At 48.5% G+C, this 12,107-nt stretch overlaps 1 protein-coding gene across 1 annotated transcript; it reads right to left on the bottom strand.

Moving 5' to 3' along the window:
• Nucleotides 1-6,331: 6,331 nt before the first annotated feature.
• DUOXA2 (dual oxidase maturation factor 2) lies at nucleotides 6,332-11,833 on the bottom strand. The gene is made up of 6 exons (XM_010205602.1): nucleotides 11,687-11,833; nucleotides 11,490-11,547; nucleotides 7,996-8,130; nucleotides 7,645-7,858; nucleotides 6,955-7,169; nucleotides 6,332-6,522 (listed from the first exon to the last, which is right to left on the bottom strand). The coding sequence occupies exons 1-6, from the start codon at nucleotides 11,831-11,833 to the stop codon at nucleotides 6,332-6,334; spliced, it is 960 nt and encodes a 319-aa protein (XP_010203904.1).
• Nucleotides 11,834-12,107: the final 274 nt, after the last annotated feature.

Genomic DNA, 12,107 nt, shown 5'->3' with positions numbered 1-12,107 from the left:
CACATAGATACGAACTGAAGGAAAAGTCCCTGTAACAGCACCTCCACCCTGAGATCCCCGAGAAGCCCTCTCTGTGCAGGAATTCTCTTCCCATCAGTGGTAAGGAAGAATGAACAGAGCTGTGGTCAGCAGGGTGTCCTGTGTACAGTAGCTCCTCTTGATCTGTGCTGAAGGGCAGGTTGGCAGAGGCAGTAGGATGTTGAAGTTACCAGCCTTTGGAGGCCTCCTGGTACCTCCCATCCTGACACCTCACAGCTCAAGTTTGATGTGTGTCTGAGATGTACTGGGCTGTACACTGGGCTGAAAACAGCACAGGCAATAGCTGGTTGGTTGGCTCTGGCATCTTAGAGTGCTTATAAACACTTCAAACCACCAGCCTGCAGTCAGCCTGAGTTATTGGTGCTCCTGCAGCCCTCTGAAAGAAAGATCAAACATTTTGGTAGGAGGAAAGGAGATGGGAATGGAGGTGCTACAGTGCCCTGGAGAGCATCTGTAAGCAGAGATGAGCATCACATCCAGTATGGGAGGTTTGGTTTGCTCCTGCTCAGCTGTGGAAATACGCATTTCAGGAGGCACAGGACACTTGCAGCCATCCAGTCCAGGCTGCTGAAAGCTGGCAGGTACCTCTACGCAGGGAGGGAGCACCTTTCAGGTTCGCATTCCTTTAACTCTCTATAGGTTTTGCATCCCTTTAATTCTGTGTAGATTTTGCAACATTGTTTTTTTTCTATTTTGTACTCTCTTGTTTTCCCTTTTGTCTCAATAAAATGGGTTGGGCCTGGTCTTTTTTGTCTGTTGATAGAGGCATCCCTCAGAGGGTTGGCAAGCTGGGGCTGCTTGGTTGCTATGACATGGCAGCCATAGGGAAGGGAGGAAGGCAAAGGTAGGGCTTTTTTGTGATCCCATATGGGACACATGACCACGGAGAACCAACACAGGGCAAGAAAGGTGAGTCAACAGGCAGTAAATAGGGTATCAAAATATTTCCAGGCAAGGGGGATGTGGGAGGATTTTGCCTCCTGGAGTGACCTTGGGCATATGGAAGGTTTGATGGGAGCAATCCTCAGCCCAGCGGAGAAGTTTGCCTGCGACGTTAGGCAGGTCCTCTGGAGATGGTGTGTTCAGACATGGCATCCCATCCCATCCCATCCCATCCCATCCCATCCCATCCCATCCCATCCCATCCCATCCCACTTCAAGTGGAAGAGCCTGTAATGAGGACCTAGGGGACCCACAGGAATTTAAAAATAGATTTGAGCTGAATTCCTTGGGCTTGATAGACCTCAGGCAAGGTGTTACCAATAGCATCTACCAGGAGATACTTCAGCCTACAATGGACTAGATCCATGGTGCAACAAATCCCTTTTAAGTTACTGAATTGAAATTCAACCCTTATAAACCTTTGCCTTTCCCTGGCATGTTCTCCTCTGTAGCCCAGCGTAGAGGGCAGGGGAGTGGGAAGCTTTGCTGCCTGCTAGATGGCATGGTGGCTGCATGCCCTCCTGCAGTGAGTGCCACCAGGCATGGGGCTGTTGTTCTTGTAGGCTGTGCTCTCTGAGACACTTATGGTGTTGGCTCTATTATTGCCAGAGGACTGAGATGATGATATTTGGAGTCATCTTGATGGTTGTGACGAGGGAAAATATGGCCCCTTTTTTCATAGAATCATAGACTCATAGAATGGTAGGGGTTGGAAGGGACCTTTAGAGATCATCTAGTCCAACCCCCCTGCAGAAGCAGGTTCACCTAGATCAGGTCACATAGGAACATGTCCAGGCGGGCCTTGAAGACCTCCAAGGAAGGAGACTCCACAACCCCTCTGGGCAGCCTGTGCCAGGGCTCCCTCACCTGAACGGTGAGATAGATTTTCTTATATTTAAGTGGATTTTTTTGCGTTCCAGCTTCATCCCATTACCCCTTGTCCTGTTACTATCTACCATAGAAAAAAGGGATGTTCCAACCTCATGACACCCACCCTTTAGATATTTATAAATGTTAATAAGATCACTCCTCAGTCTCCTCTTCTCCAGACTAAACAGCCCCAGTTCCCGCAGCCTTTCCTCATATGAAAGATGTTCCAGTCCCCTGATCATCTTGGTGGCCCTGCGCTGGACTCTCTCCAGAAGTTCTCTGTCCATGTGATAACCATCTTTTCCTTTATATGTTTAGTGATAACATTCAGGATGAGTTGTTCCATCACCTTTCCAGGGATGGAGGTGAGGCTGACCAGCCTGTAGTTTCCTGGGTTGTCCTTCCTGCTCTCTTTGCAGACTGGTGTGACATTGGCCTTTCTCCAGTCCTCAGGCACCTCACATGTCCTCCATGATTGTTGAAAAATGATGGAGAGAGGCTTAGCAATCACATCAGCCAGCTCCCTCAGCACTCTAGGATGCATGTTTCCCTCAGATTCCTCTTGTATATACGAGTCTAGATCCATCCACCCTTAAATCCGAACATGTTGTGATTTCAGTTGGTCTGTGATGACAACTGGTGACATTTCTAATAGGTGTGGGAGCACAAAGTTCAGTACCAACACAGCAACATGACAAGAAGCATGTTGTCTACTCATTTTGTGACTACACAGCACAATGATAATATGTTAGGTTTTGATGTTTTGATCGGATGAAAAAGCACCTGCCAGACGGCAGTGTGTGGTTCTTCGGTCCAAGTGCTGACCCCAGTTCTGGTACCAACTGGGAGGCTACAGAGCATGTAGACACCACAGCCTCTGTACTCCCTGATTCAAAAGCATGAAGTACTGCTGTATCCGATTCTTGCTGCGGAACAAACCAGAATTTCTGCTGGAAAAGCAGGCTTGGAAAAATGGTACATTGTTTCCAGAACCCATTCCCCATACAGCTCACCCGTCTGGGCAGTCCAACAGTTGGATGGGAGGCAGTATCTTACAATTCATTATTATTGCAATGCTCACACAGCTGAATCAACAGCTGCTGTACCCAATACTGGAGCTCTGACAGCCGTACTACAAACAGCCACACACCCACAGATAGCAGTGCTAGATGTGGAAGATATGTTCTTTACGGTCCCCTCACGGGAGGAGGATGAGAAGAAAGGTGCTTTTACTCAGGAAGATGTACAATACACCTTTAACAGACTCCAACAGTGGTGTAAATATTCACCCATGATTACTCATGCTGCATTTGCTGAACTTTTACAGTCGATCTCATATAGGGAAACTATGCCAATAGGTAGATAATATTCCCCTGAGCAGATGGGGGAAGCAGCAGCAGCAGTGTGGCAAGCACTGTATACATTTCAAGTTCCATCTTGAAAAATGTCAGAGACCAAGTGGAGAAGAAAAGTTTTCAGGTACTTGGTGGATTAGAGGTGGTACAACAATTCCATTGGACATCCTATGTAAAGTAGAACAATTGCAGAGGCCTCAATCTAGGAAAGAATTACAACAGCTCATGGGTACTTAAGGGTACTGGAGGAAAGGCACCTGGATTTTCTCTTATTGCTCACCCATTGTAGTTCACCTTTACAAAAAGGAAGACTGTAGAAATGGAAGCTAAAATAGTAAAAGGCAATAAAAATCCTAACAGAGCAATTTTAAACCTCAATCACTGAGGTCAGGACATCCCTGCAACCCTATTACAGCAGAATGGGGTTTTGAAGAACACAGTGCTTATTGCAACCTATTCCAGACCAGGCAGAGCAGGTCAAAAAGGCCTTTACTGTTTAGCTTGACTACACTTAAAGAGAAAGAACAGAGATATTTTGAGTCAGAAAAGGGACTTTTGCCTTTAATCCAAGTTGAGCCTCTAAGGGGTAACCCATTTGGAAAAAACCCACCGAGACTTGTGTTGTCTTTCCAGGAATGATTCTGGGAATGACACCAGCACATCTTCCCTGGAGATCAGGTTAACTGTTGGAGGATTGCTTATCCTTCTCACAGCAGTAATCACCTGCGGCATCAATGAAACTCAGTTCACACAACAGCAAGCCTGACCCATGGGGTGGACACTCTTGCTTATCTATGCTAAACAGTATGGTAATTATCATACATTCTGCACCATATTTGTTTCTCAGTTGTGGGTGCAATCTGCTGTAATGGCAATTGTAAGGGAAGGCGATGAGGGCACCTTGTCCACTGAGATCTGAAAAGTAGTTTGGGATAATATGACCCAATTTGAAAAAGATTTCCAATCTTGGTGGCATATAATAACTCAGCAACAGTAAAGCCACAGCTTTTATCCTGACAATGCACAGTGCTTCAGAACACACCATATCTCCTGTCACTGCGCTGGGATTAAATCACCGTGGAGCTGTTAGAAGACAGAGTATGGGTCCAAAACAATGGGAACAAATGTCAAACAGGCAATGTTGATGCTTGTGTTGTACAGGAACAACATGCATCTGTTTGTGACAGTAATAGCATTAAGGCCCAAGGTCTTGACCCTGAACAAAATGTTTGTCATTTTGAAATATATCCCAATGAAACCCCTGAGCTGGTACTTGTGTATGCTGGGAATGAATGTGTTTGTATGAGAAGCCTTTGTGATTCTGTACTTACAGGCAACACCACTGTAGAGACAAAACCCACTCAAATATCTGTAGTTGTACTTTTATCAAAATGATAGGATGCAGCTTCAACTATTCAGCTTCTGTCACAACCCACCAATTGCTATGATTAAATTACACATCCTATCCAGGTTTTACTACCTGTACCCATTGGAGTGAATTTTACATTGGTAACAGAACTGTTGCAAAATGATGACCCAAATCGATTGCTAAAACATATCCTTGGAGCAGAGTGACCCAGTGAGCATCAATGTGTATAAGCTTGGGTCACCAAGGTTAACATAGGAATAGTGAGTGATTCTTCCAAGACTGGTTTATCAAGGAAGACAGTAAGTTGTTGGTACAAGGAACCTCATGCATACCTTTCCCCTTGTCTGCAATTTGACTACGAGCCAACCACTCTGTTCTATAAATATGACAGCCTTCTGTGATCTCTCCTTGCGAGCAGCATGGCTGCATGGTGCTGACCTCCCCTCGAGCTGAGACACCTCTCAAGGATGCTCCTCAAGGCAGACAGATCTTTTGTCAACAACAGATCTTTGGATGATCCCAATTTGAGCTCTCCCTGAATTGCAACTGAACTGCATGCTAGGTGACTTTCCTTGAGCTGGGACACCTCTTGAGGTTCAAGATTCCTTACTTAAGAGATCCTTCGTACCAAAGGCAGACCCCTTGCTCACAACAGAGCCTTGGTAACTGACTGAGAACATGCTGAATTAATACCAAGGAAATCCATAGTTTCTACTAATCATTATAATATTTCTATAGATAGTTCCATTAGACATAAACTATTGCCAAGACTGAGACTGATTGGACCTGGCTGCAGTTAAGCTCCATCAGAAGTTTAGAAAGCAAGTGGGTCCATTCTTACCATCCCTTTGTGTCTCCAGTCTCTGTGGAAATCATTCTAGTTTGATTCTAACTCAATTTTCCTTGATATGTTTCCTCCACGTGGTATGTAATAGAGTGAAACTTGCCCTCAAGCTTTATTAAGTCTCATTTTCACAACAACCACTATTGCTAATACCTTTGATGGTCATTCTTTCAGTGATCTAAATCATCCATCAGTGATAAATTGTTGTAGTTGGCAGGATCCTAAATCAGGATTCATAGTATCTTCTTCCTCTCTTGTGGCATCTTTTTGGCCCACACTAGGCTGTAAGTCTTATCTAGTAAAGTGCAAGTTTGAAAGCGAAAATAATCACATCCCCCTGCACACTCCATCGTATGTTTACTCATTCTTTATTTCTAGGGAGGCTTTTTCAGTCTAGCTCATGCAGTGTTAATTCTGATAGAGTCTGAGTATGCGCCTGTACTTAGGAAAGTACACTTAAAGGTCCACACTAAACATCAGTGCTTAGGGAAGAAATGAGCAGGTTTAATCACTGGCTTTTGGTGTGAAAAATCTCACCAGAGAGCTCAGTTTCTGGTCTGGGAACTGGCCATCAGAGACTCCCTATACCAAGCTCTGCCAGGGCATGGAGCAGGAAGGGCATTTCTCCTGAAACAGAGATTCCCAGGTGAGTGTTCAGCTCAAGCTATTGGAGCTGTGAGCTGCCCTAACTGCAGCCTGTTGGGTCTCTGCAGAGTCTGCCCTTTTCCAGAGGGCATAGTCAGGGAGGTACAGCCTGCCAAGGCACTACTCAGCAAGTGCCCATGCCAATGTGGACTCACGCACTCTTGGAGGGCAGTTGAATGGGGAAATGGGTCTTTGGGGCCATCAAGAAGAGTTTGTGCTCTGCCCTTTTAGGACAGACTTCAGGGAAGGAGTGGGAAAAGCTTCCTTCTAGATGCTGTTGGGGTTGAGTTCGGAGGGCTGAGAAAGAGACAGTGCTTTGTTCACATTGATGTACACTTCAGTCATTTCCTGGCACTCCTCTGCATTGTTCTCATGGAAGTCAAAGAAAGTTTTCAGTAGGTCCAAGTTGAAGTGGTGCAGTGCCACAACAGTGATCCCAATCACAAAACAGAGCAAGCCTAGAAGAACAACATGGTCTCTGAGAGTATTCCTATAAACACCAGAACACTTCCCACCCTACAACCCTCCTCTGACAGCCAGGTGACAGTGCCTCCTCTTATGTAAAATGGCCTTCTACTGTGTGAGGTGGCTGTGCTGAGCATCTTAAAATCCTGGCATGAGTCTTAAAACCTAGGCAAACGATCCCCATTACCTTGCATTACTGCACCTTAGAGACTAAAAATCCTTCCATTGCCCTTAAAATGAGGATGGTGTTTCCCCTCCTGCCATCACTCTCCACATCTCTGCCAGGATCTGCTTTGTCAAGGAACAGGTCTGGTGGGCTGACCTCCCCAAGCACTCTCACCTCCATCTCTAGGGGCAAAGCAATAGGACTCTTGCACACCCAGAGGGACAAGGTGATGTGTCCTAATGCAGCTTAGCACCCTTACCAATTGCTAGTGTGAGCCAGAAAGATCCCCCATAGCTTGTGCGCAGGGTTGAGGTCCCAAACTGGATCAGGCACATCGGGGAGTTCCTCACAGTGGAGAAGGAGAGCAAAGAAAAGATCACAAAAGCCCCTGTGACCAGGAGCATGTAGCCTCCATAGACCAAGGCAGGCATGGAGAAGAGCATGTTGGAGATGAGCCAAGTGCAAAAGGCCACCCTGGAGACAAGAGAAGACCAACAGGTGAGTTGTGCAAGTGCCCCAGACTAGGATGCTCTATGTGAGGATTTCCATGTGGGAAGAGGAATATGGGCTCCAGATTGCATTGTATGAGGCCAAGAAGCTCTGTGAGCAGGCTGGAGTGATCCCTATCCTCCCAGACTGCGCAAGAACATGTGCAATGCTCACACTGCTATATCCAGAGGGAAGAAGCCCGGATTTCCTCTTTCCATTGCTCAGACTCAAGGAGACCACGGCAGCCCACTCAGCATATCTCTCACATAAAACAGACCGTCTCAGCTTCCTGCCCTTCCACTTGTGGGGCAGTGCAGATCGCAGAGAGCAGCACACAGGACTGAGATAACTGCAGAAGCAGACAGCAGCTCTGTACTTGGCTGAGGAGCTGAGTGACAGGGGAAGCCTTGAGCTATGGGCCAGGAGCACTTGCTGCCTGCACTGTGACAGAAAGGCTCACCAGAGAGTGGCCGATGCGTAGTGGCCAGAGATGCGGTACTGCCTGTGCATGCTGCAGGGGCTATGCATGGTGAACTTCTCTGCAACGTAGAGGATGGGGCTGGGCAGCCCCCGCTCCAGCCCCTCGCTGTAGCTGTGGTCATAGTCTGCATCAAAGGTCCAGGAAAAATGCTCATTGTAGTCAATGGTCTCGTTGACCTGATGCACTGGGTTTCCTGCCGGAAGGAGAGGAAGAAAGCTGAGGTCCTGCTGTATCCCAGCAGCCTGGGCGCTGCCAGCCAGGAGCACAGGCATCCAGGGACAGCAGGGTCACCTGGATCCATGGTCACCCCAGAGCTGCAGACAGACTCACCCACCAGTGTGATGTTCACTCCTGCCAGGCCAACGTGGAGCCCAATGTCCACATTCACCAGGGCGCTGCTGAAGGACTTGTAGGAGGTGTTTGCCTTCACCCAGCCTGTCTCCCAGTCCCCTGTGAACTGGACAACTGTCAGGGAAAGTAAAGCTGGAGTTAGAGAGGCTGGTCTCAGGCTTTGCTGTGCTGAAGGTGGGGATTACTGTGGCAATGTGAGGGAGTGTAGGCAGGACAGAAGAGCTGACTCAGCTGCCAGGATGTGCGTCAACCAGCTCCCACGCCCTGGCAGAGCTCGTGTCCTCCCCTCGTTAAGCATCCACTCCCTTGATCCAGGAGCAGGGGAGCTCAGGTCCCCAGGGATGAACCCTGTGGCATGATTCCCCCTTGGATACCCTCTCCAGGAGTTCCCTGCAAGCTCCCCACCATGGCAAGCACCGCAGCTGAAGGGATCAGGCCTCAGCAATGAGCCCATTCCTCAGCCTCAGGGACAGGAGTGAGTTTCATTCCAAATATTAAGCTCCCTGGATCGCACTTGTTAGCAAATAGTGAGGAACACTGTCAAATGGAGGTGGTGAAGAGGGGTAACAAGTACTGTCACAGCTCTTACAGTGATTTCAGGTGAGGGACAAAGACAATTTGGAAGCATTTTTTATATATGTTTTTGGAACAAAGTATCCTCTTCCAAAAGTTTTACTTTGCAGCAGGCTTCATTTTTCAGCACTGAAATGAGCTGAAAGTGAAGGTGATGATTTAATCTCAGGCTGAACAACAAAACCTGCCCAAAAGTTCAGCTGCTGAATCAACTTTGGGAGGGCACTGATCCAGTAGCAGCTCTGCAGGAACATTTTCCATCTGCAGGGTCAAATGCGTCCTGCTGGTGCCAGACAACAACCCTGACCTGGCTTCAAATCAGTTAATTCCTCCTGTATGCCCAAGCAGCACCCAGCTTTGTCCTTGTAGCGAGTGCAGTGCTGACTGGCTCTCCAGGGTTGAGCTGGTTAAGGACGTGGAGCAAGCCCTGACCTTCACCCCTTTGCTATCTCCAGCCTAGCACCATGTTCCCAGGCAGCTCTGGCGGCCTCTCCCAACACCTGGACCTCCTCAGGTGGACGGTGGCCACCATGTGCCACACTGGTCCCTATGTCAGCTGGCAGAGTTCCTGACTGGTCACAGCCTGGTTATCTGCTTCTATTGTCTGGTCAAACCAAGGGCTGAGTCATTTAGCTTGTGCTTCATCACCTCTTTCCAAGCGGTCTTGTAACCAGCTGTCTCCTTTACAGGAGAAATTTTGGGCCCGGGCTCATTATTCTCCTTATCTGGCATCTTCTACATCCTCACCACACCTTTCACTTCCATATCCTGTCACCTTGTCCAAGTTGGATATCCCACAACCTGGTTTCCACCATCAGTCCCATTTATTGCTGAAGATTTTGTCATTTCTGGTAAATCACATTCTCTCCTTCATCTCCTTGGATGAAAGTATCTGCCTTACTCTTTGGAAGGTCTTTACCCCCTGCATGGTCTTTACCCACCCCAACCTCTGCCCTGTCTGTGTTTTATTTTGACTTGCTCTCTTGATATCACTGCAAGGCTTGTCTCATCCCTCAAATATGTGAGTTAGAGCTGCTCAGACACTCTCTCTCAGCAGTGGGTAGGTCAGGAGGGCTTGCACAGTGTGAAAAAAAAATCATAGAATCATTTCAGTTGGAAAGACCTTTAAGATCATCACATCCAACCACTGACCTCACACTGCCGAGCCCATCACTAAACTATGTCCCTCAGCACCTCAGTTACACAGCTTTGCAGCATCTCCAGGGATGAAAACTCCACCACCATCTTGAGCCTGTGCCAGTGTCTAGCAATCCTATCAATGAAAAAGTTTTAACTCCTCTCCAGACTAAACCTCCCCTGGTAAAATTTGAGGCCATTTTCTCTTTTCCTATCATTCATTACTTGTGGGTAGAGACTTCACTTCAGCATCCTTTCAGGGAGTTGAAGACAGTGATCAAGTCTCTCCTCAGCCTCTTCTTCTCTAAACACCCCCCAGCTCACTCAGCTGCTCCTCTATGACTTGTTCTCCAGGCCCTTCCCCAGTTCTGGTGCCAGTCTCTGGACACATTCCAGGACCTCAGTGTCTCTCTTGTAGCAAGGGGCCCAAAACTGAGCACAGTGTTTGAGGTGCTGCCTCACTAGCACCAAGTACAAGGGGCTAATCACTGCCCTGGTCCTGCTGGCCACACTTTCTGACATAAGCCAGGATGTCATTGGCCTTGTGGCCACCTGGGCACACTGCTGGCTCATATTCAGCCACTGTCAACCCACATCCCCAAGTCTTTTTCCACCAGCCTTCCAGTCACTCAGCCCCAAGCCTGTAGCACTGCATGGGGGTGTTGCGCCCCAAGTGCAGGACCTGGCCCTTGGCCTTGTTGAACCTTAGACAATTGGCCTTGGCCCTTCACTCCAGCCTGTCCAGGTCCCTCTGAGGACCCTTCCTATCCTCAAGCAGATCTATGCACCTACCGAGCTTCATGTCATCTGCAAACTTACTGAGGATGCACTGGATCCCCTCATCCAGACCATTGAAAAAGGTATTAAATAGAAAAGGACCCAACACTGAGTCCTGGGGAACACCACTGGTGACCAGCCAACAACTGGATTTAACTCCATTGCCTGGATTGGATAACTCCATTCCCTGGATTTAACTTTCTGGGCCTGGCCATCAGCCAGTTTTCCACCCGAAAAAGAGTGTGTCCATCCAAGCCATGGGAAGTCAGTTTCTGCAGGAGGACGCTGTGGGAGACTGTGTTGAAAAACATATGTATCATACAAATCACTGCTCATTCTTGTGTGTTGGACATCTATGATTAGATAACATAGCCCTGAGACAGATTCAGAGCCACCCTATTGAGCACACTTGAGATTCCTGTTTTGCTACAGGAAAGAGTAAAGCACAGTGGTAAACAACGCCAGTGCCAACCCCTGCTATGTGGGGGCAAACAGCAGGTTCAGTGACCCTCTAGCAAGGACCCAGCTCTGCAGTGCCTGCATTCCTACCTGCGTGCCTCTGCCCAGATGCTGCTTTGGGGATCCCCTGGCTGGTGAGGTAATGGAAATAAACTCACTCTTTGCATTTCACCCATGCTTCTGTGGTTGTTCCTGCATTCTGTCTGTGCTGGCTCACACACATGGTTGGAGGAACATGTAGCTCATCAGAACTGAGGCCCTTCCACCTCCACAGTACAGTTACTCCCTCTTGATTCAGAAGTGATCACAGACAGTTCCAGGTGCTCTCAATCCCCACGCTAGGGATGGCGAAGCCAATTTGATAAAGCCGCGTGACTGCTTTGCAGAGTGACAGTACGGTAGACCCTGCAACCAGCTTTGTCCAGGCTGTGGCTGTGACCACCACCTCACATTTCCCAGATGCAAACCTGGACCTGGGGTTTAATCCTGCCCTCAGACTCACACTCTGAGGGCTGTGCAGCACTTACTGACAATCACTGCTCCTATGAAGAGGCTGAGGAGAACCCGGAGAGTCCAGTACATTCTCTGTGGGGAAAGAGGTGAGGCATTAGGAAAGGAGAAGCAACCCCAGCTGTCCTCCCACCTCACCCCAACCAGCCAGGAGTGTCCCAGCATCCAAAATGTGTGGTGAGGATGCTTCTCCCCAGGGAGAGAGGTCACTCACCGCTCGTCCACGGATGCCTGGGATTATGAGCAGGAAGCTGCAAGCAAAAGCTAGGAAGACCACAATCCCTATGATGGTGCTGATGTCAAACACAAAGGCCTTCCTCTGCTGCGGGTAGAAGGGGTAGATGCCATCAAAAAGAGTCATCCTGCACCTCCAGGAGCCTGTGGGAGAAAGGTGGTCACAGTGAGAACCTTGAACTGCCCTGGCCATCTGCCTTGACCCTGTGGTGGCCAGCCTCCATGCAGCTCTGGCATAACCAGATGCAGAAAGTCCACCTCAAAACTCCCCAGAGGGACAAGGACATGTGATGCTGCAAGGAACAGGCAGGTTGAAATACTTCCCAGCAGAGAAACATGCCACCCAAAAGCCCTCAGCGGAGGGGAAGAGGTGCCTGGGGCAGGGCTCCCCCAGCCTGGAA

Source organism: Colius striatus, chromosome 7, assembly GCF_028858725.1.
Source record: "Colius striatus isolate bColStr4 chromosome 7, bColStr4.1.hap1, whole genome shotgun sequence".
Taxonomy (NCBI): domain Eukaryota; kingdom Metazoa; phylum Chordata; class Aves; order Coliiformes; family Coliidae; genus Colius; species Colius striatus.
This window is presented reverse-complemented; position numbering and strand designations above follow the sequence as displayed.